This window comes from Leguminivora glycinivorella, chromosome 6 (assembly GCF_023078275.1).
Source record: "Leguminivora glycinivorella isolate SPB_JAAS2020 chromosome 6, LegGlyc_1.1, whole genome shotgun sequence".
In the NCBI taxonomy this organism is placed as follows: domain Eukaryota; kingdom Metazoa; phylum Arthropoda; class Insecta; order Lepidoptera; family Tortricidae; genus Leguminivora; species Leguminivora glycinivorella.
This window is the reverse complement of record NC_062976.1, coordinates 10,592,695-10,616,007: the sequence shown is the minus strand read 5'-3', so window position 1 is coordinate 10,616,007 and position 23,313 is coordinate 10,592,695. Positions and strand designations below refer to the sequence as shown.

The window sequence follows — 23,313 nt, the reverse complement described above, 5'->3', positions numbered from 1 at the left end:
GAATAACCGTAAGTTTTTTAAAAAGCTCTAAAAGCTGTCAAATTTGAACTTATCACATTGCCATTTGTAAATTTAGATTTAACTAGAGATTTGAAATATTATTATAATTATACAATTCAATGAATATTTTATTTAAAAAATAGTCAAGTAGTATGTGAATGAATTAAAACATTACCAATTACATGAAATTAAAAATTGAATAAATTAATACTGAAGATTTATAAAATGCATAATGTCGACTCGAACAATACTGAATATTTTAGTCAAAGAATATACAAATTGAAATGTCAACAGATACATGATAATGAATTAGAATTAAAATGAATTATTATTATTAAATTTATAAAATTGAGAACTGATTTTTAATTACAAAAATGAATATCTTAACCTAACGAAGACAGGATCAAAAACCAGGGTGGTTTTTGAACGGTTTCGTAACATGTAACACAGGCAAACGCTGTTTTCGTCATCGGACTTGTCTTGATGAGTACTTGAGTGAGCAGTACCCGAAGTGTAGCTGATGCTGAACTCTGTTTGCACCTAGGGGAACTCGGGTTTAGTGTAACACAGGCAAACGCTGTTTTCGTCATTGGACTTGTCTTAATGAGTATTTGGGTGAGCTGTACCCGAGATAGAGCTGATGCTGAAACCTGGCTGTACCTAGGGGAACTCGGGTTTGGTGTAACATAGGCAAACTCTGTTTGCGTCATCGGACTTGTCTTGACGAGGACTTGGGTGCGCAATAGCCAAGACAGCGTTGTAGCTGAGCCCTGGCGGTATCTAGGGCAACTCTGGTTTCGGTGCATTATAATATAGAAATATTTCATGCAATGTCAAGTTAGGCATAAAACATTATATTAACTGAACAAAAATCCTACCAGAAGTGAATATTAACATCAAGTAGTTAGAACAAATTTATTGATTTGCCATACATAAATGACTTTATTTATGTCTAAAAAAATACGTATGTATATCCATTTGAATATCAAAATTAAGTACAGTCGATTTCACTAATAGTAACACAGGGAATAAAGAGAATACTGGAGTTCCAAGCGTCCATAGACTGCGGTAACTATTTACTATCAGACGGGCTGTATGCTTGATTGCCACCAGAAAAGTATTTCTGTTTCAAACGATCTTCATAGAATTCACAACAATCAACAGAAATAGTTTGACAGATTCTATGGTACTACTCAACTCAACCAAGTACCAGTCATAAAGACGAGTCTAAGATATTTCACACGAAACATACTATGAACAGAAAACAGCGTTTATTTATATTGCACCGAACCTGAGTTCCCCTAGGTACCACCAGGTCTCGGCTACAGCAGTGGCTTGGGTACTGGGCACCCAAGTCCTCATAAAGGCAGGGCCTATAACGGAAACCGGGTTTGTCTATGTTGCACCAAACCTAAGTTCCCCTAGGTACAGCCAGAGTTCAATATCAGCTTTACCAGTACTCATCAAGACAAGTCCGCTGACAAAAACAGCGTTTACCTATGTTGCACGAAACCCGAGTTCCCCTAGGAATAGCCACCCATACAACCATTTCAGTCGCAAAATCTTCAAATCAGTAACTAACTGTCAAATGTGACATAACGCGTGGTAACGGCGTGCAAACAATGCGACCGTATTGATACAATAACAAAATGTAGTCGTCGTGTGCACTCGTTACGGTAACAAAATGTGTACGAATTTGTGGCTGTCAATATCACTGTCAGAATGACTTTTAACGACACTTTATTAGTCGACGTTTGCACACATAACGGTAACAACATGTGGACGAATTTGTGGCTGTCATTGTCACTGTCAGAACGGTTTCTGACAGTGACATTGACAGAATTTGTACACACATGTGTAGGTCTGATTACCGAACTGCTCCTAAACCACTGTATCCGCAAATGACAATCTGAAATACGAAGGTTTCTCAAACTGTCTTGTGAAGTTGTGGACTGGTTGCTTTGAATCATTTAAATATGAGCGAATTAAATAATAATAAACGACGACGACCATTTAAGCACTCTTCGACATTTTATAGAAATGTGGGAAAGTTAAGAAAAGTGCATAATGATAATACAAATAGATAAGCACTTTATAGTTACTTAAATATATAATTTTTAATTCTTATTGATAAAAATGAAGTGTAGTGTTGCTTTACACAATAAAAGTAGGAATCAAATGAAATAGAGTATTTACTGTGATATTAATAGAATTTCTGTTGCGCAATGATAGTTTTTTCAGTACAGATGCTGCTTTTTTTAACGCAGTAGTGCGAGCAAATCAAGCAATGATTCATTTCTTGTCTGGTCGAAACTCTTAGCTTAGATTTAGGTACTGAAAATCGTCGTACGATACACGTGCGAAAAGGACATTCACAACTCGTGTCGATTTAAAACACTCCCTTCGTTCGTGTATTAATTTATTGCTACTCGTATCGATTTTCCTCTTTTCCGCACTCGTATCTACAAGTATTTTGTTTGGGTTACAAAAAAAACACATTATTTACTCTACTACGTTTTATTTATGTCTCTTTAACATTACAAATTTGTAGACACTTATCTATACAAAAATCTTGACAAAAGAAGTACAGATCGCTGAAATGAATGTTGATAGTAATATTAATGAAGACTACTTCAACAAGTGTCAATTGTGAAATGCCGCACAATACTAGTTGCTCTATAGAAGACCATAATAATATGATCCCCGATCCTTTACAACCCAGCAGCTCGGTACGCACGTTACAATTTTTTTTTAATCTTCTTTAGCGAGGGCAACTGAGTACGACGGCATATTTAATTGTTTATAAAGTTTGAGGATACCTGAAAAAATGAATACAAGAAGCCATTCTGCTTTCGGTCACGCGTGTACGCTGCGACCATTTTGCGACCGTTTGTTGACCGTTTGGTGACCGTTTGGCGACTGTTTTTTACATGGAATATTACCGTCTTAATCCATATTTTAACAACTTTATTGGTTTTCTAGGCATTATTTTTATTATTTCAGTATAGTATATGCACCAGAGCACTAAAACTTCACCAATCAATATACATAACACGCAAACACCGAGTAGTCAATAATATTATTACTGGTTAAACTGAGGTAAATTGATGGCGCGTTGATAAATTTAGACTTATTTTATGAAATCACTCGAGCAATTTAATTGGCCATGGTAATTAGCCCACATTATAATACAAATGCAAACAATATTTATCTTTAACAAATTCTTACGCCATTACATTTTAATGTCAAATGATTTTATTTCTTTTTTACTTTGACGTCTCTGACAGTCGCCATTTGAAAAGAATGAAATGAACGAATGATTTTGGGAAAGTAGTCGCCAAACGGTAACAATGTGTGCACGCGTAGTGCACACTTCTGTCACTTCTGTGACCATTTGTGCCTGTTACCAATCGTCCCCATTTGGGACGCCGCGACTAAACGTCGACCGTACTGCGACTAAGCATTGAGACCCGAAGACCTGTGTGTACACAAAATAGGAGGATTTGCGTAGGAACGGCGACCGATTATGGTTATATGGGCAGGGTTCAGCATCAGCTCTACCTTGGTTACTGCTCACTCAAGTACTCATCAAGACAAATCCGATGACGAAAACAGCGTTTGCCTATGTTGCACGAAACCCGAGTTCCCCTAGGAATAGCCAGGGTTCAGCATCAGCTCTACCCTGGTTACTGCTCACTCAAGTACTCATCAAAACAAGTCCGATGACGAAAACAGCGCTTGCCTATGTTACACCAAACACGCGTTCCCCTGGGAAAAGCCAGGGTTCAGCATCAGCTCTACCTTGGTTACTGCTCACTCAAGTACTCATCAAGACAAGTCCGATGACGAAAACAGCGCTTGCCTATGTTACTCCAAACCCGCGTTACCCTAGGAATAGCCAGGGTTCAGCATCAACTCTACCTTGGTTACTGCTCACACAAGTACTCACCAAGACAAGTCCGGTGAAGAAAACAGCGCTTGCCTATGTTACTCCAAACCCGCGTTCCCCTGGGAAAAGCCAGGGTTCAGCATCAGCTCTACCTTGGTTACTGCTCACTCAAGTACTCACCAAGACAAGTCCGGTGAAGAAAACAGCGCTTGCCTATGTTACTCCAAACCCGCGTTCCCCTGGGAAAAGCCAGGGTTCAGCATCAGCTCTACCTTGGTTACTGCTCACTCAAGTACTCATCAATACAAGTCCGATGAAGAAAACAGCGTTTGCCTGTGTTGCACGAAACCCGAGTTCCCTTAGGAGTAGCCAGGGTTCAGCATCAGCTCTACCTTGGTTACTGCTCACACAAGTACTCATCAAAACAAGTCCGATGACGAAAACAGCGCTTGCCTATGTTACTCCAAACCCGCGTTCCCCTAGGAATAGCCAGGGTTCAGCATCAGCTCTACCTTGGTTACTGCTCACTCAAGTACTCATCAAAACAAGTCCGATGACGAAAACAGCGCTTGCCTAAACCAAACCCGCGTTCCCCTGGGAAAAGCCAGGGTTCAGCATCAGCTCTATCTTAGGAACTGCTCACCCAATTAACTCATCAAGGCGAGTTGGATGACGAAAACGGCTTGTTTTTATGTTGGCAATTAACGTTTTCAATGTGTAATGTTAATGGTTAATTGTATTGATTTTCGGCCAACACTGTATATTTACATGCATACATACATATTTACATAATTATATTCATACATACATACCTACATACATTCATACATACCTACATACATTCATACGTACGAACGTACATACTGATCTATGGGCGGCGATGATCATTTACCATCAGGCGATCCATCACTTCCTTGTCTCCCAGTTCATTAAAAATAATTTCTAGCCGTGTTCTACTTTTATCCAACGAAAACATGTTTCGTTGCAAAATTAAAAATGGGGCGCATAGTGCGGAGTGGCAACAGCGCATTTTCCTTCCTGTTCTTACAATAGCTTAGATTCATAATCCTGTCTCTTTTACGCAAGGCTCGACTACGCTTTAACAAAAGGGAAAGCCTTATAAATACCGCTTAAAATAAGGGTAACCCTTATTAAAGGCTTGCAAGCCGTATCGGATAGCGCTAAGCCAATGCACAGGGCTAGCTTTATTGTTTTGCTTAGTTTTTTGTAAGGGCTAGTCAAATGAATGGGCTTGCAGTTCGAAAGGGAGAGTCTCTCGATTGGGTCGTCCTTACGTTAGGGATTCCCAATGAAAGGCTTGTAGCGCGGAAGGGGTTGTCCGGTCCCTGGTAAGCAACCTACTGACATAAAATATTATGTCGTGACTCTCAGTTCGTCTCGTCGCACCATTTGAAAACCATAAGGGCCCATTTAGACGGTACGAGAACTGGCATACGAGTTTAATTACATTGCGGTATTTGATGGCTGTGCAAAATTGTATGAAACCTCAAAAGCCCGCAATGTAACTAAAATCGCATGCGAGTTCGCACGTCGTCTAAATCAGGCCTAAGTCTACGTTTTCTATACTGTTGTTTACCAATAATGATAATAATATTGAACAATTTTGTTAACGTAATCAATAAGTATTATTTTTAAATATTTAATACATACATAAATAGTACCTACTAATTCATTGTTTTATTATTTATAAACCCAGTACCTAATTATAATTTTCTATTCACATTATTTTACAAAATTAATATTAAAATACTAGCTTTTGCCCGCGGTTTCGCTCGCGTTAGAAAGAGACAAAAATTAGCCTATGTCACTCTCCATCCCTTCAATTATCTCCACTTAAAAAATCATGTCTATTCGTCGCTCCGTTTTGCCGTGAAAGACGGACAAACAAACAGACACACACACTTTCCCATTTATAATATTAAGTATTAAGTATGGATGTACTCAAAAAATTTACAAAAAATACAACTAGGGAACAAATCAAATTATTTTATTGAATATTTTTCGATTTGTTCTTTTTCAAGTAGTCACACTACTATATATAAATTATAAATTTAAATAGATATCATACACGAAAGAAAAAACGACAAGGCCCACTGGTGGCCGAGCCGGGAATCGAACCCGGGTCTTCAGCTTACGCGGCTAACGTCTTCACCACTAGACCACCCGCCCGCCGTGGTACCCGACGAAATTTCTCTAGGGTATGTTATCTCTGATAAGGCTAGGCGCCTTTGACCAACTCTAAGGGCGAGCAATTAGTGCTTGCACTGCTTGCACCTCCTTCCTGCTTGCTTTCTTTCGTGTATGATATCTATTTAAATTTATAATTTATATATAGTAGTGTGACTACTTGAAAAAGAACAAATCGAAAAATATTCAATAAAATAATTTGATTTGTTCCCTAGTTGTATAGATGGCAGCACCATCTCTCTCGCTATATCGTAATCCTGCAAAGGATTCGTATAGGAGGTGCAAGCAGTGCAAGCACTAATTGCTCGCCCTTAGAGTTGGTCAAAGGCGCCTAGCCTTATCAGAGATAACATACCCTAGAGAAATTTCGTCGGGTACCACGGCGGGCGGGTGGTCTAGTGGTGAAGACGTTAGCCGCGTAAGCTGAAGACCCGGGTTCGATTCCCGGCTCGGCCACCAGTGGGCCTTGTCGTTTTTTCTTTCGTGTATGATATCTATTTAAATTTATAATGTACAAAAAATAATTAAAATAAATCCAAACTTCTTGTAACTTATTAATATCATTCTCTATTCAATTCTTTAATTTTGTACTTTTATAGTTTCTATATTATTTTAGATTATTTTTCATAACTGAGGGTAGATCAGAAACCTATTTTGTTTGTTGTTCGAGTTTTTTTTTTGTTATCGAAGTGAGCAAAATTATCCAAACTCACCAATTTTTCCAATACGAAGAATCTTCAAAAAACACTGTTAGAAATCGATATAAACTTTAAAAGGGCAATCAAAGTCCAGTCTAGTCGCGTAACATGCGTCGGCCGGTTGCGGATCGCGCGTTGTACGTACGCAGCCGGTGCGTCGGGCGGCCCGCGTGCTTGTGACGCGCGGCGGAAACGCGACCCGGTGGGGTGCTGATGCTGATTATACGATAATGCACGTGAAATACTGTTGCACAGATTGTAGACAGTATTGCAGTATCTGGACACTGCTTATCTTTATCCGGAATTACCCTCGGCGCCTAGTTCTCGAACGACATTAGACTATTTTTTTTAATGGCTTTTACTCCTCGACCTTTTTTCCGAGGTGGATTTTGCCAATGACGACGTTTGGTAAGTACGACAGTGTACGGTGAGTTAGCACTTGTAAATTGATAGCTAGATTTTACAAGAGCACGTGGACTACCGGCCATTGACGACAAAAAAGTGGCTAAACGCGTTTCGAGATTAATTCTTCATCAGCTCTCACTACAGCATTAGTTTACTGCATAATAAGCTATCGATATTACACTTTAAACAACACTAGTGAGCAAAAGAAAAAGAAATTATTCACGACACGAGACCGCTAAGATGGCGCTCGAACCGGAAGTCTCATAGTACTAGAGCGTCTAGAGCCCACTACCAAAACCATGTCTCATAGCAATACGGCAAAAACCCTATAAAATCGTTAGATTGTATGATTCTGAACCCGACTAGGTATGTAGTAACGGTCGAAAGTGTAGCAACTGCGTGGGAGGCCATTTCTGCTGTGTCAAAAAAAAAAGGCAGTCGGTATTATAGCAATACGTCTGATAGTGAAAATGTACATAGATTTTATAATTGTATTACGAAAAAGTTTGTTTTCAGACATTTTGCGCGTAGCACATAGCCTGAGCGCATTTTTGAAAATGTCAATAAATTTAGCCGACCTGTATCATAGCAATACGCATAATTTTTTTTTTAACTTTTCGTATTGCTGCCATGATTACCAAAAACCTGTTTTCAGACACTTTAAGTGTAGCATATACTCCCATAATAGAGAAGGTGCTACACTTAATTTGTCTGATATAAATTTTTTGCACATGTGGACAACTTATTTTATCATGTCCAACAATTTTCAGACATATTGCTATGATACCGATCGGTAAAATTTGTTAACATTTTCAAAACGGTCTCAAAATTTAATGCGTTCACATTTCCGTCTGAAAATTGTTTTGTTCGCATCAAATAACCAAAATTTACTAATAAATAAGATTTTCAGACGTATTGCTATGAGACATTTTTTTTGTCTCATTTTTAATTTTTTTAAGTGATTTTACGGGTTTGCGCTACACCACTAACGTCTGAAAAATATGTTTCCGGTATCTCAGAACTATCATTCAACTACAGTCTGCAAATCAGACATATTGCTATGATGCAGTTCGGTAAAATTCTTTGACAATTTTGAAAATTCGGTCAGATCAAACGCTACGCGGAAAATGTCTGATATTGGTATTTTCGAGTTCAGGATAATCGTATCTATCGATTTGATGCGGTTTTGGCTGTATTGCTATGAGACAAAAATTTTGGTCGTGGACTCTCGTACTATCAGACTAATAATTATTACCTAGTCCACGAACTGTCAAATCGTACCTATTGGTTGCCATGAACACACACTAATATTATTAAACTAATAACTTTCGAGAAATAGGCCCCACAGGAAGTTACAATACAGGATACAAAGCCTAAATTCTAATGTTAGTAGGTACCTGCAATTGATGTAGGACTGAATTTTTTTATGTGCGAAGTTAATTAATAGTTATTTGTTTTACAAGGGGGCAAAGTAGTTGTTTAACCGCACGTGCCAATATTGATACCCGAGCAAGCGAAAGATTCCAATATTGAACCGCGAGCGTAGCGAGTGGTTCAAAAAGTGGAATCTTGAGCGTTGCGAGGGTATCAAGGCACGAAGGTTAAACAAACTTTGCCACCGAGTGAAACACAAAATTTTTCACCACACCAACACGAACAAAATACCGACTATAAAACATCAAAATAAATCAAATTCATCAATTTATTCAATATTTTTGATTCAAAATCATCATTTATAGGGTAAAATCTAGCAGACATATTAAGACATCGGGTTAAAATTTGCATGAAATTACTTTGCCCCCTTGTGGATAAAATGCAATTTTGATATCTGTTTTCGAATAGCAAAGAATGCCTTTACCAGTTGGTGTGGTGAAAACTAATTAACGTTATCCGTACAACACTTTCCAAACATTTGATCTTGCCTATGTTATGCTGTGTGAACCGCTAAAGTCCATATTATGATACTTACTACACACTCGTTTACAATAACTCTAAACATTTTCAGAATTCCAAAACATAGTCCTTTGTCACATCACATGTTGAATACGAATTGGATGCTATGTATGCAATGACAAATGAATGAAACGTAGAAATCAGCAACATAGTTACGTGCTCGTGATCGTTAGGTACTGCAGATCTTCAGGATCATAAATCAAGAACTTAACATGATACTTAAGTTAGATATACAGAGTGGGGCCTGTAACAAAGGCGAAGAATTGAACTGTAGGCTATTCTCCTTATACTGATCAACATTTGTTCAGTGACTTTTAACAATTATGATGTCTTTAAATTTTTAATTTTTCATACAAAATAAATATTAGCTTCAATGTACGCCATTATTGTTGTCATTGACGTTGTCTGTCACACTTTAGACTTAACAGAATTCGCAATACATTACCTCTTAGAAAAAACTTTCAAGGGTGATAAAAATCAAAATACAAGTTATTTTTAAAAGCCGCCGAACAAATGTTGATCAGTATAAGGAGAATAGCCTAGAGTTCAATTCTTCGCCTTTGTTACAGGCCCCACTCTGTATGCATTGTACTCTTTTTTACCTACTTGCTCAAGCATGTTTTGAAAAGTGTTTATTACGAAGTGTTTATTCATCATCTCACATGCCTGCCTATCATGCTATCAACTTATAAAATATTATAATTTTCAAGGAAAAAAACTATTTTCCTCGACTTAATATATTATATAATATATTAATAAATACCTACAATACCTATGTATATTTCACGCAGGTCATATCATACATATCTACTAGATATACTATACAGATCTTGGTTTCGTGTATGTACATTAGCGCCCGCTTGGATACACCTGAGTTTAATTCAAATTTCCACTATTGGTAACTACCTAGACATTAACTATTAAAAAGTCGACATGGGCTAATCTGTCTGTGGCGTGGGACCCCGTGGGACCGAGGCACAAAATCTCTATCTCCATTGACTGTATTGACTCGAAGTGTGCCGGCGCAGAGAAAAAGGTAAAAGCATTCTGCGACTAGAAAGTCGCTAAACGTCGCTGATTGATACGATATTATATCAAACTCTCTCTCTCTGACGCGATGCAAGAAGTAATAGCATCTGATGATGTGATATTATATTCATCACTCATCAGTTATGTTTACTTACTAATGGTTAAGTCAAGTCAATACATTTAGAATTGTTACAATTTGCAATGTATTTTTTTATTTAGAATTTTTTTTCGTGTTTATAAAAACAATAATTTTGAATAATACAAAATAATACTCATAAACTCCAGTTTTTTTGCCGATGACGCCAATAACTGATAAATATCAAACAATTCGTTATAGTGAAACAAACAAAATATTTGCATTAATATTATCTGTAAATTATCATGTGATAACCGTATTAAGAGGTGACAAACAAATCAAATTGATCCGTGTATTATCCATGTATTATCTATACTTAAAATACCCAACCAGGAGGTATTACCGTAGATTATGTTAATATTTTTAGCAATCAAAATACTTATCTGAGTTACCTCTTAAATTATACTTTAATTTTAAGCGAACTTAAATTAAATGTAATATTAGCGTTACCTACTCTCTAATTATTAAATAATGGCACAGTAATTATTTTAGATGTAGATAGGATTAGTCATGGCTTGGTTAGATATATCTATTTTTCTATTTTTATAAAGCTATTGGAGAACCTGGGGGCCGTTTTTTGAATGTCGACCATTCCATATCGTGAATTTCATTCAATAATATCTCCACTTCTAGCGATCTATTCTACAACAGAATCGAAAACGAGTGGTCATTGCCACAGATTTAAAATGACTAGCCGTCCTTTATGGAAAATAGAATTTCGTCGTTTTCCAGAGGCCTTCGAACGGCGAATTCTGTGCGTTCAAAATTCAAAAATCGGTCTCCTGAAAGAGCACTCGTGATTGTTTCCAAGGATCTCGCAATCACGTTTGTAAGAAATCCGTTCGCCCATTAAAGAGCATGCATGCCTGCATGGCCCGAGCCGCACTCACACGTGACGAGCGACAGTAGAAGGAACAGTAGGTAAGTCATGTTTGGTCTAACGACTGTCCTTGCCAGTCCATCTTTATCAACTCAATGGGCTGACTCCGGTACCTTAGTGACCTCCAGGAAGCATTTCTGAGGCGCGGATCCACTTGGTTTATTGATATTAGTGACATGGTCGGGTCGTCATATTCCCAGGATAACTAATAATAATAGAATTATGAAAGAAGCATTATACATACCTAGATATCCTTTTCCTGCTAGGTAAATTTTCGCATAGGTATACAAGTAGGTATTAGGCATTAGGTACCTCAGAAGGACTGCTATTTTCCCCAGTCGATAGTTTTGGGGACAACTGGTCAACTCTCAAACTTATCAATTATCATTTATCGATTAAGTACCTACCTCAGTATAATTATTGAATTATTTTCAATGGTACATACCTACTGCCTTTGATAATGATTAATGAGTAATGGACTGAAACTATAATAGTACCTACATTACGATACAAGTGCGGAAAAAAGGACGTTAGAAACGAGTGGCGATAAATTAAAACACAGATTTCTTTTTCGCACGTGTATCGTACGACGTTTTTCAGTACAGATGAGCAGATGACCCTTCGAAGTTTGACCTGACAAGAAATTAACCATATCTGTCTGGACTGAAAAATTACTTGTAAATTATAAATCTGGGCTGCATAAGCGCATGTGATGGGTGATAGATTTACTGGGGATACCCACTGACGTGAGAAAAACCCTGTCGTAATAGTATTTTGATAAGTCATTTGCTTAACGATGCAATGCATTGCATGGTCACGTTACAAGTCAAGTGATGGAAGATAGTTAAAAACTAAAAAGTATCACATGGGACTAATTACTTTGTGAAGTGTTATGGAGTTTCCAAAAACTGAAAACATGATCAGATATCTCGATTCCCCTCGTCACGTGATACGTTCTGGTACCTACCTGTGATAACAGTAGGTAATTGATAAAAATGAATATCTGTAATTCTGTAGAAGGTCCTGCTTTCATACTTACTTAAAAAAAACTTTATTCTTCCTGTCACCTAATCATTCGAATTGTATAGGTGTATACGAGGCACGAGTAATTACTTATAGGTACAGACACTAACGAGTAAATCCTCAATGTTATAAGTACTTATCTCACATATTTTGACGTCAATAGAGATAATTGTAAGTAGTAATAATAATATTAATATTTGAATTGATACTATTTGAAAGGTCAACGGCACCATTAAATAGTAAGTAGGCGTATTTGCTAAAGTTGTTTTCCAATAAAACAAAACACTTCACGACACTAACTACATAGTAAGCTCCCTTGATTCCTCAAAATCAGATGAACAGAGTACGTTGCATTATTCACAAAAGTGCAATAATAATTTTATATCGGTTGTGTAATCTTCGTGCCTTCTTAAAAACCCTCGCAACTCTCATGGTTCCACTCTTCAAAACTTTTTTGGTTCAATATTGTAATCGTTCGCTTACTCGGGAATCAATATTTGTTAACCCTTTGATAGTAGGTGTGATGATGACCGACTCGTATCGTACCTATATGTAGGTATAAGTACTTACTTTTTTTTTTTAAGTAGGTATACTTAATTTTTTTTTTAATTTAAACAAAAATTCGTGGTTCTGAGCAAAGTAGGCACACTTAACCGAAGTATTTACCATCTGCCAGAGTTAAGTGGTAAACTTATAGCAGTTGCTTTGATTGTTAAACGACTAAGTATTAGATAGGTATAATCTACTCCAACTCCGCTTCTGACTCTCGATAGGTCGTTCGAGTAGCATTGGCAATATTGGCATAATGGTTTGCATGATCGTGTTCATCAGAATGATTACGGTTATTGGTGGTCGCAATACGGACGATGTCACCTTATAGCATTGTGATTGTATGTCATTTTATTGAGCCTTTATGATCTGATTGAGACTAGTGACTACACAGAAGTGACCTAACCGCAACACATTTTGCCGTGGCTATTGTGCGGATATAGCTGAAACCGCATTTGTAATGAAAGAACCAATCTATAGAGATGCTACACGAAAATAATTTTAGCAAGTTAGATAACATATTTGCTGAGTTTAGACGTGCAAGTTATTGCTGCAAGTTTTGAAACAGAAATATAGGTATGCAAGAAAGAGATGCAGATATTTGCCACTCACTCTTACTTATAGTTACGTCTCAAAACTTGCAGCCATAACTTGCAGGTCTAAACTCAGCTTTAATTATGATTTTTGGCAACCGGTAGAAGTATTCAATTTTGCACTTTAGTTCCGTGTGGATTATCTTGAATATTCTCTTGGTTTTAGGGTCATTGTGCTAGTTTGTGTCCACATGCGCTACTTTTCGTCCACTGCAGAATAAGTGAATAACATTTATATGTACCTAGTTATTATGATACGGCCATTATGCTAGTTGGCGTCCACGCATGGACAGTAAACATCAACCATAAACATCGTTGACTATAAAAATCCCCCCATCTGCATAAATTAATATACACTGATACACTGCTTAAGCAGCCCTCTTTCTTTTATTTCGCGCGTAAACCACCACAATCGTGAATAACGCAAAACTGCTCAGAACATGCCTCTAACTAGAAAAAAGCGCGAAAAATATATTTTCTGCGGGACAATAAACATTTCCGCTTACATTTTTTTTAAACTAGCCGCGCTTTTTTCTAGCCACGAAGTATGTGTGATAGTGCTGCACTCTAGTGGCAGAAACTTCGACGTCTGTACATTTTTAGGCTCGCACCCACAAATACTATATAAACTCGACCAAAGATATTAACAGGGGACAGCTGAATCACATTTTTTGCCATACGAAATTAAACCTTATTACTGAAACAGAAAGTCGATCGTATCAGACTAGCGAAAACGGTCCACATGAGAGGGCATTGTTTGGGCTGGTGTCCCTCTCGCACGTGTTGCCAGTGTTTATGAGGTTCCCATATTAGTAGTATTTTTATCTGTATATTACCTGACTTTATAACTTCTTATTTTATTTTAATGTTATATTCAAACTAGGGTTTCGATATATTTCAAAAAATTTGAAAATAATTATAATGTAATTATTTTGATGCCAGTAAATCAAAGATTTGTATAATTAAAAAATACTTTCAATTGGGTGTTAGTAGATTTAGTAGTAACTTTGAAAATTGGCTGGTATCCCCAATTTATGACAGTGATGACGTCACTGAATAATGTTGACATTGTCAGCAAGTGCGAGAGGGACACCAGCCCAAACAATTACCTCTCATGTGGACACACTTTTTGACCTAACTAAACTATCTAGTTTAATAATTCTAAATCTATGAACTCGACACTGACAGATCCGTCAGTGACCAGTGTCAGTTTGCATACAAATCTTTTCTAAGATTATGAATTTTTAAGACTGTCTGTTGCCGACCTTAGGCTCCCCACAGACAGTCTTAAAAATTCATAATCTTAAAAAAAACTTGTATGCAATCTGACAGTTCAAACTGACACTGACAAGACACTGACAGATCTGAACTGTCAGATTGCATACAAGTTTTTTTTAAGATTATGAATTTTTAAGACTGTCTGTGGGGAGCCTTAGAGTTAATACGTGCAGCTTATGACGTTTCCCATACAATGGAGCGGCAACGATTTTAGCAGCGCCATCTAGCGGTACGAGTTGTTCAATTCAAAGTAGTTTGTCAGACTTTTATTTTAGTAAATTAATTGATCTACTTTAACATTTTTAGACGGAATAAAACAAAAAAATAAGAATGTCTGACTTTTTTTAATTTTATACTGTATGAACTAAACTATTTTCATCAACTCATGCCGCTAGGGGCGCTAGTATCGCGTGTTGCCAACTTTGGCACCAAGCTGTGACCAAGCTGCACGTATTAACCATAGATTTAGAATTATTAAACTAGATAGTTTAGTTAGGTCAAAAAGTGTGTCCACGTGAGAGGTAATTGTTTGGGCTGGTGTCCCTCTCGCACTTGCTGACAATGTCAACATTATTCAGTGACGTCATCACTGTCATAAATTGGGGATACCAGTCAATTTTCAAAGTTACTACTAAATCTACTAACACCCAATTGAAAGTATTTTTTAATTATACAAATCTTTGATTTACTGGCATCAAAATAATTACATTATAATTATTTTCAAATTTTTTGAAATATATCGAAACCCTAGTTTGAATATAACATTAAAATAAAATAAGAAGTTATAAAGTCAGGTAATATACAGATAAAAATACTACTAATATGGGAACCTCATAAACACTGGCAACACGTGCGAGAGGGACACCAGCCCAAACAATGCCCTCTCATGTGGACCGTTTTCGCTAGTCTGATACGATCGACTTTCTATTTCAGTAATAAGGTTTTATTTCGTATGGCAAAAAATGTGATTCAGCTGTCCCCTGTAAAGGTCTTTGGTTTTAACTCGTAGAGTTTACATACATAGTATTTGCTCGCACACACAGTCTTGAAATTCATAATCTGAAAAAATCATAATCTTATAAAATGAGATGGAGTGCACTGGAGCAGCCCGTCGTCACTCCATAGTATGATAATATCATCAAGCAATGATTCCCAACATTACGACACAAAAAAAATGCTATCAAATCAAAATGACATCTATTATTAATAGTACTAAAGTCCATTATATTTTGGTAGCAAAAATACATAGATAATAGAGTTTCATATTTCCTTAGTCTATGGCCTGACCTACGTGTTTTTTTTCAAAACGTCAAGTCGTCAATGTCAAATCTGTCGTAACTTGTTTGAATTTTGTAAGTAAATAATTAAATAACTAAAGTTATTATTGAAATTTCGGGCAAACCAATAAGAAAGTGTGAAATTTGTGATGGTGGCTTGTTTTTGCCTAGCTTTGCACTGGATATATGCAGGTCGGTAACTAGTATTTTATTATATTTTCGTTTCGAGTTGCTAACAATTACCTACTCATTTAATCAATTTAAAGTAGTACTTATCATGTACAGTCTACGATTTAAGCGAAAACATTCTGTAAATAAGTTTTTTCGTAAACAAACAAATAACCTAAAATACCAATAGAGTGTGACCAACTTATCGATAATCTCTTTATTTCAGATGACGATTATGGGTTATTTTAACAGGTAACGAAGAATCGGCATATTTATCCATCTCTTGTATGAAGATAATGTTGGGCAAAGGTTTTCAAGGCTTTTTGCAGTAAATATTAACTTTCCCTGGTAAACATGCAAGAAACACGAAGATTGAAGCAACAAATACTGGCTTATAACAAAACTCTTAATTAGGAGTTGATTAGGAGGCAGTGCCAAATATGAACGTCAAGCACAGTAAATCATAGGAATTTTCTGCAAACGCCTCAAAATTAGTTCAACTGAGAAGTGCTGTAAAGTAGTTGAAAAATTACTTCATGTAAAAGAAAAGTGATAGTATATTTTGCTTCTGTTTTATTTATTTTATAAAGGGGCGTATTAAAGGCGGCAGGCTCTTTTTAGAATAGCGAAGCAGCGTTTTTTCTTAAATTTCATACTTTATCGTCACTTAACGGGGCGGTAATCCTGACTGGCTCAGGATGCCAACGCCAAATCCTTGAAATACGCCTCTGACAGCCATCCCAGACATTTTTTTCAATATATGTATAAATACTATAAATTTACTGTTAAGTCGCCATACTGCAAAATATCGCAAATTTATCGATATCGATAAATATTAGGGACTGGGTTGGTCGAGCCCTAGCGATTTTTTCTTTGTGTTGGTAGCAGTGACATGACCTCACGACCGTCGAAAAAACGCCTGCATAAATCGGTTCGAGGGTTGTTTGAGAGTGCCGACTCTTAAAACGTAGTGATTCAATGCTCTTTGCACGGAGTTTCATACAATTTCGCAACTGTCCACACACACTCTTATTTTCTAAGTTTATGAATTTTCAGATTTATTTGACAGATTGCATACAACTCTTTTTTTCCGATTATGTGTGGCCGGCCTTACTCATTTTGGAACAGACACTGATGTGAAGTTAGCATCAAAAGCTCGCATGGTTGGTAGTATTGTTAGTATTGTTAGTACTGTCATTGTCATTCTTCTAATCCAGGGAGAATAGAGGTAAGGAGGAAAATCTGTCGAAGTAGAAAAGTAGCAAAAATGACCGGCTGAGGCCCTCTAATTGCAGTTACAAATCTCTCCGCTTGGAGCGCAAGTATTTCTCAATGATCAGCGACGTGACATGATATTAGACGTTCTTTTCTCTAGGCTGATTTCTAGGCTTGTGCCGTTTCGTTCGTTGATCGGAGCGCTCCGATCTCGTTCGATCGCTCTCACGAACTAGTTCGCTCTTTTAGGTCTTTTGCTCATTTAGTTCAGCCAGACCAGCGACCACCACGGTCGGAAAGATCTTAATGGTGTGAAATGATACGAATAGTCCACAGATAATAACAATTCCGAGCCGACTTACAAGTAACCAAAGCTTAATATGAAAACTTGACGTTTTTGTGTTGCTCTGCTAAATAACTCGCTCTCGGTCGGTGCAGTCACACACTCGTTCTCGATCCAAACCGCTCGCGCTCGCCGATCCTATACTGAACTAAATGAGCAAAGACCGATTCACAGAGCACGGAAAGATTCAGTTCATTTCGGTCATTGATGTGATTTTATTCCTAACAGGTACTGAACTATGAACTATGAACTGTTCGTAGTTCGTGAACGACACAAGCCTACTGATTTCGTCAAACTGAGCAAGTCAAGACGTAATCCCGTGGTAGTGCGCCAGCTTCGTATGCGGATGTTCTCAGGTTCGATCCTGACAGCGATATTTTTGTTTTTTGTTTCTTTCTTTATTTTTATTTTATTTTAGTGTATTTTAATTGTGTTTAGTTATTGTTTTATTTATACAAATATGTCAAATTAAGCCCTTTTACATTGTTTGGATTCTTAGGTAATGTTGTAAATCTTGCGAAGCGCTGACAGCCTAGCGGTAAGTACGTGCGACTTTCGTTCTGGAGGTCGCAGGTTTGAACCCCGGCTCGCACTAATGAGTTTTTCGGAATTTATGTGCGAAATGTCATTTGATATTGGCCAGTCGCTTTACGTGAAGGAAAACATCGTGAGGAAACCGGACTAATTCCAATAAGGTCTAGTTTACCCTTCGGGTTGGAAGGTCAGATGGCAGTCGCTTCCGTAAAAAACTAGTGCCTACGCCAAATCTTGGGATTAGTTGTCAAAGCGGACCCCAGGCTTCCATGAGCCGTGGCAAATGCCGGGAGGGCAAGGAGGATGATGATGTTGTAAATCTTGCGAATGAAATTTCAAAAAATTGTAATAAAACAAAATATTTTTGGATATTAAAAAAATAAAACAACATACATACACATACATACATACAATCACGCCTGTTTCCCAGAGGGGTAGGCAGAGATCACGGATTTCCATTTACTACGATCCTGACAAACCACTTTCGCTTCACACACTTTCATAACGTTTCTCATACACGCTCGTCGGTTTCGAGTACTTCTGACCTGGCCTTTTTGCAATATTTCCCCGATTTGATCAAGAAAAGTTCGCCTAGGTCTTCCACTACCAACTGACCCTTCCACTCCTTTTTCATATACTTTCTTCGTTAATCTCCTCTCATCCATCCTCTCTACATGCCCAAACCACCTTAACATACCCATCTCAATCTTTGTCACCACATCTACATCCACTCCACACTTCTCTCTTATCACGCTATTTCTGATCCTATCACTCAACTTTACACCAGCCATGCTTCTTAACGCTCTCATTTCCACGGCATTCACTTGACTTTGAAGTCTTTTCTCCCACACCCAACTTTCACTACCATACATAAGTGTAGGCACCAAAACTCCTCTATGCACTGCCAGACGTGCTTTTTGCGACACTTTCTGGCTGCCCATAAAAGCGTTTAGTGCTCCATTCACTCTATTCCCACACCAAAATAAAACAATTCAGGAAAAAATATTAGTAGAAAAAAAATAAAAAAGCTCTCATCAGGATTTCAACCCGAGACCTCTTGCTCCGTAGGCGGAGTCACTACCGAGAAGGCTAAGAGATTGTCAAACCCTTATGTACCTGCAATTGCAGCGCCACCTATCTTTTCTTTTATTATGTGCACTTCTGATAGCTTTCGCTCCTTACCTCTAATCTCCATATTCTAATCTTTTCTCAGTCTTAGGAAACTCCTATATAAAAAAATAATGTATGGCAAAAGATTCCCAGCATAGCCAACCTAATAACAAAATAAATAATGCAATGGCAACACAAAGGCGGGATTGTCAATTGTGTCAATTTTCTGTATTTTCAAAAGTCAAAACTAACCGTGAAACGAAAATGTAATTCCGTGGACCGTGGTGTTTTTGTTTTCCATGTTTCGTTTTATTCGGTGTTCTTCATCTGAGCAGTGCGTCGAGTTGAGCAATTAAGTTCCTCCGTAGTGTTTCATTTGTGTGATATTGTTATCTTTACGTATTCTCATTAATAAAAGACGTCGAGTTGAAGCAGCGTGCTCCTCCGTCTGCTGTGTTTTTGAGCAATATTATTGAGATAGAGACTCATTATGGATGGAAAAAGCAGAGTCTGTGAAATTTGTGGGGTCAGAGAACGACATAAGCCTGGATTTTTTGGCAATTTCCCAATTGATGAACAAAGGTATGTAATTTAGTAGTGGTTTTCAATTAGTCTAAACAGCGTATTCATAAGTAAAATAGTTTTTCGTTTTCTATTCTGCTTACCCATTATAGAAAAGTAACACAAATGTTCATTTTCTGTGTAAGTCAATTTTATGATGGCATAATTTTTAAATACCTTAATGAAAAAAATATATTTAATAAGAACTTCTCTGGTTCTGAAACTTACAATAATGACCACACTAATATTGAAGCATGAAGAGAGCAGACATGAATATGAGCGGAGTAATAATATTAAAAAAAGAAGTGATATAGTAGGTCATAGATTAACCTTCCCGGGGAGATGGTGGGGCTTGCTCCATAATTAATTTTGGCATAATTCAAAATTGAATTGAATTGATATTCCGCTTTGTGTGGTAGGGCACAGCACAGCGGACATCGTCTCGCTCGAATCTAGAGCAGAGCCCAACTGGGGTAGTACCTCCGCCTTACAGAAGACCGCAGCCAAATAGCACTAAACCCTACTCATAGTGTTGTGTTCCTGCCGGTGAGTAAGGCTGCCAGAGCTCAACGAGGGTGCGGTGTGCTGATGACGGGAGGACTTACGAAACTAACTTGTTCTGTCTATTGTACTTTGAGTCGTCGGCAACCCGAACCCTCCTTGGAACTTGTACACTCCTTTTTGCTATGTACTTAACACAGCAAAAGGGAGTGTACAAGTTTCTAATGGGGTGGCAACGCGCATGTGACACTGTTTTTAGTTACAGGCGTCCATAGGTTACTGTGACCGCTTTACATCAGGTAGACCGTATACTTGTTTGCCACCGACATAGTATAAAAAAAAATTGAGTGTTACACATATGGGTCTCAAAAGATTAAGTTTATTTTATTTTGTATATCCACATGAAAAATAGCAAACCAAAGCACCAGCTCAGTTTCATTAATTTCATTATAAACTTATGGCTTGACTAGGTATATTAATTTGGATTTGACTGTTTGCAGATGTAGAACCTGGGTTAAAATTGTTGGTAAAGAAGACCTACTGCACATACCAATAGAAAAACTTCGCCAAGTACGTTTTGTGTGTGGTGATCACTTCAAAGCAAAAGATTTCAACAAAAAAGGCAATCGCTTGAAGAAAAGGGCCTACCCTAAGCTGGAGCTTTCTGCACAACCATTGACTGAGCATCAATTAAAAGACTTCCCTCAACATGTCGCAAGCAAAGGTATGTAAAATAATTAAAATAAATATCTTTAAAAACTCTTTTTATATTGGATTATTCAAGGCTGATTTATTTAAATAAAATCTTAATAGTTCAATAGTTCTTTATTTGCATACCATATAAATTTTACAATACATACTGGGTGCCTGGTAATTAATGGACAACCTTCTAACCACCAAGAGGGCACCTTATACTGGTCCAGAAAATCGATATTAACGTTACAATTTTAATACCTAAAATTTAAATAAGTGTGAAAATCTCGAAAACCAGGCGACTTTTACTAAACCTTAAAGTCGATTTTCTGTACCAGTATAAGGTGCCCTCTTGGTGGTTAAAAGGTTGTCCATTCATTACCGGGCACCCTGTATATGGACCCTGAAAAGGGTATCGCAAGAAAAACCTTAAAAAGATTGAAGACCAAAAGCTTGTCTGTCAAGATCCTTTGACGACCGGTTTGGCCTAGCGCATAGTGATCCTGCCTGCTAAGCCGCGGTCTCGGGTTTGAATCCCGGTAAAAGCATTTATTTTTGTGATGAGCACAGATATTTGTTCTTGAGTAATGGATGTTTTCTATGTATATAAGTATTTGTATATTATACATGGTGTGAAATTTAATAGGTAATATTGACCAATAATGTAGATTCCTTTGACATTTGCTTTAATTTGTTATATTTCTGTTTCAGCTCCCACAACCATGGATGACAGTACTAAAACTCCTGCAATTGCCTCATCATCCAAACTGCAGAACCCAGAGGCAACAACCCAAATTACAATGAGTAAGTTGAGTTAATTATAAAAAAAAAACCGGCAAAGTGCGAGTCGGACTCGCACACCGAGGGTACAAATTTTAAATAGTCTCATGTTACTACTAAAATAGTACATGTCATACATTAGTTTTTTGGTGGTACGCGGGGCCGCGGTTTTTTCTTTTTTTGTCTGTTTCTTTTGTGTTTCTGTTTTGGTGCTTGCCTTGTCGTTTTGCCACAAGTGAAGGATTTTTGGCTTTGGGGTAGTGACTTTTGGTCTGAGTGAGTAGTTTGCCTCATGCAGTAGTAGTTCCCTTAGTGGTAATAGTGGACATTAAGTTTGACTTTTACGTTTAAAAAAACATACAGACGAATTGAGAACCCCTTCCCTTGAAATTTGGAAGGCGGTTAAAAAAGTGTTCCGCGTGGGAGCACTGTCTGTCTGTTTAGCGACATCTCTTTACGCTTAAAAAAATTGCGCAACCTGTGTAGTACAGATGTGACGCGAAAAGAATTTCCTTCGTATTTTTACGGAAACGTACGAACGTGTTAAGGTGTTTACCCACTACATCGTATCATACCATGACCGTAGTAGAAGCGTGTCAGGCAAAAAAATATTCTTTGTATTCAACAGTATGAGACAATACCCACTAGCCCGTTCCGTCACCGACCATACTCGTAGCATGCACGGACCGTCAAAAATTGTCGGCGAGGATATTTTACCGGTGTCGAAACGCTCCGTGCATCGCACGCAACGGTGCTGGAACGATGTGTGCAGGCGGCGAAACGGGTTGTAACCGCGTATGATGACCTTCCTAAGCCCGTCATAAACACGTTGCGTTAGTAGGAAAAAAGCTCACCCCCGCCGACCTCTGGTCATAATTTATTATAATGGATGATAAAAGATTGATTGAGACTGACTAACAAATTTTCAAATATATCTACGCAGTCAAGATAATCATAAGGCAGTCAAGGTAATATAAACATTGAGGTAAGATAAACCTCGGTCGAAAATTTTTATATTGGCCGTATGACGTTTGAAAGTAATCTGCGAATGGATTTCGTACATTAAAAGCAGAAGAAGTCTTGCTCTTGACGTCGCAGGTTATTGCTACGGGGATGATACGCGGACGCTACGGTCACTAAACCCGCTATGCACCGATAAGAAACGATGTGGACACGTTGTAGTGGGCATGGCAGACCGTGTCGGGTTACATTCCGTGCCTGACACGTTCACAGTCCGGTCATGGTAAGATACGGTGTAATGGGTAAACACCTTTATGCTATTTCAGCCAATCTCAGTACAACATGTACTGACATTGTCTGAACTACCATGACCAATACGAACGTTTCCGTAAAAAAAGAAAGGAAAAGCTTTTTGAACTACATCTGTACATTATTCAGGGATAATTTTTTTATAATGTCAACCGAATTCAACAGTTTTTATTTTATTTAAAAAAAAGTGAACGTAAAATCTATTTGAAGTATTATAAACA

At 37.6% G+C, this 23,313-nt stretch overlaps 2 protein-coding genes across 3 annotated transcripts in view; one reads left to right on the top strand and one right to left on the bottom strand.

Moving 5' to 3' along the window:
- LOC125227322 (long-chain fatty acid transport protein 4-like) overlaps positions 1-6,979 on the bottom strand; it is a 44,115-nt gene extending 37,136 nt beyond the window's left edge. The window contains exon 1 of the mRNA XM_048131607.1: positions 6,811-6,979. The gene's annotated coding sequence lies outside the window, so the exon portion shown is untranslated. The remainder of the gene's footprint in view (positions 1-6,810) is intronic.
- Positions 6,980-19,403: 12,424 nt separating this feature from the next.
- On the top strand, positions 19,404-21,932 carry LOC125227529. Of its 2 annotated transcripts, none has more exons than XM_048131866.1 (3): positions 19,404-19,870; positions 20,851-21,074; positions 21,755-21,932. In XM_048131866.1, exons 1-3 carry the CDS (start codon positions 19,779-19,781, stop codon positions 21,859-21,861), a joined length of 423 nt encoding a protein of 140 aa, XP_047987823.1. In that variant the 5' UTR covers positions 19,404-19,778; the 3' UTR covers positions 21,862-21,932. The 2 variants fall into 2 exon arrangements, 1 of the variants encoding a protein (XP_047987823.1); XR_007177189.1 differs by lacking the exon at positions 19,404-19,870 and adding an exon at positions 20,333-20,395 and having other exon boundaries at positions 21,755-21,926.
- The last annotated feature ends 1,381 nt before the right edge of the window (positions 21,933-23,313 follow it).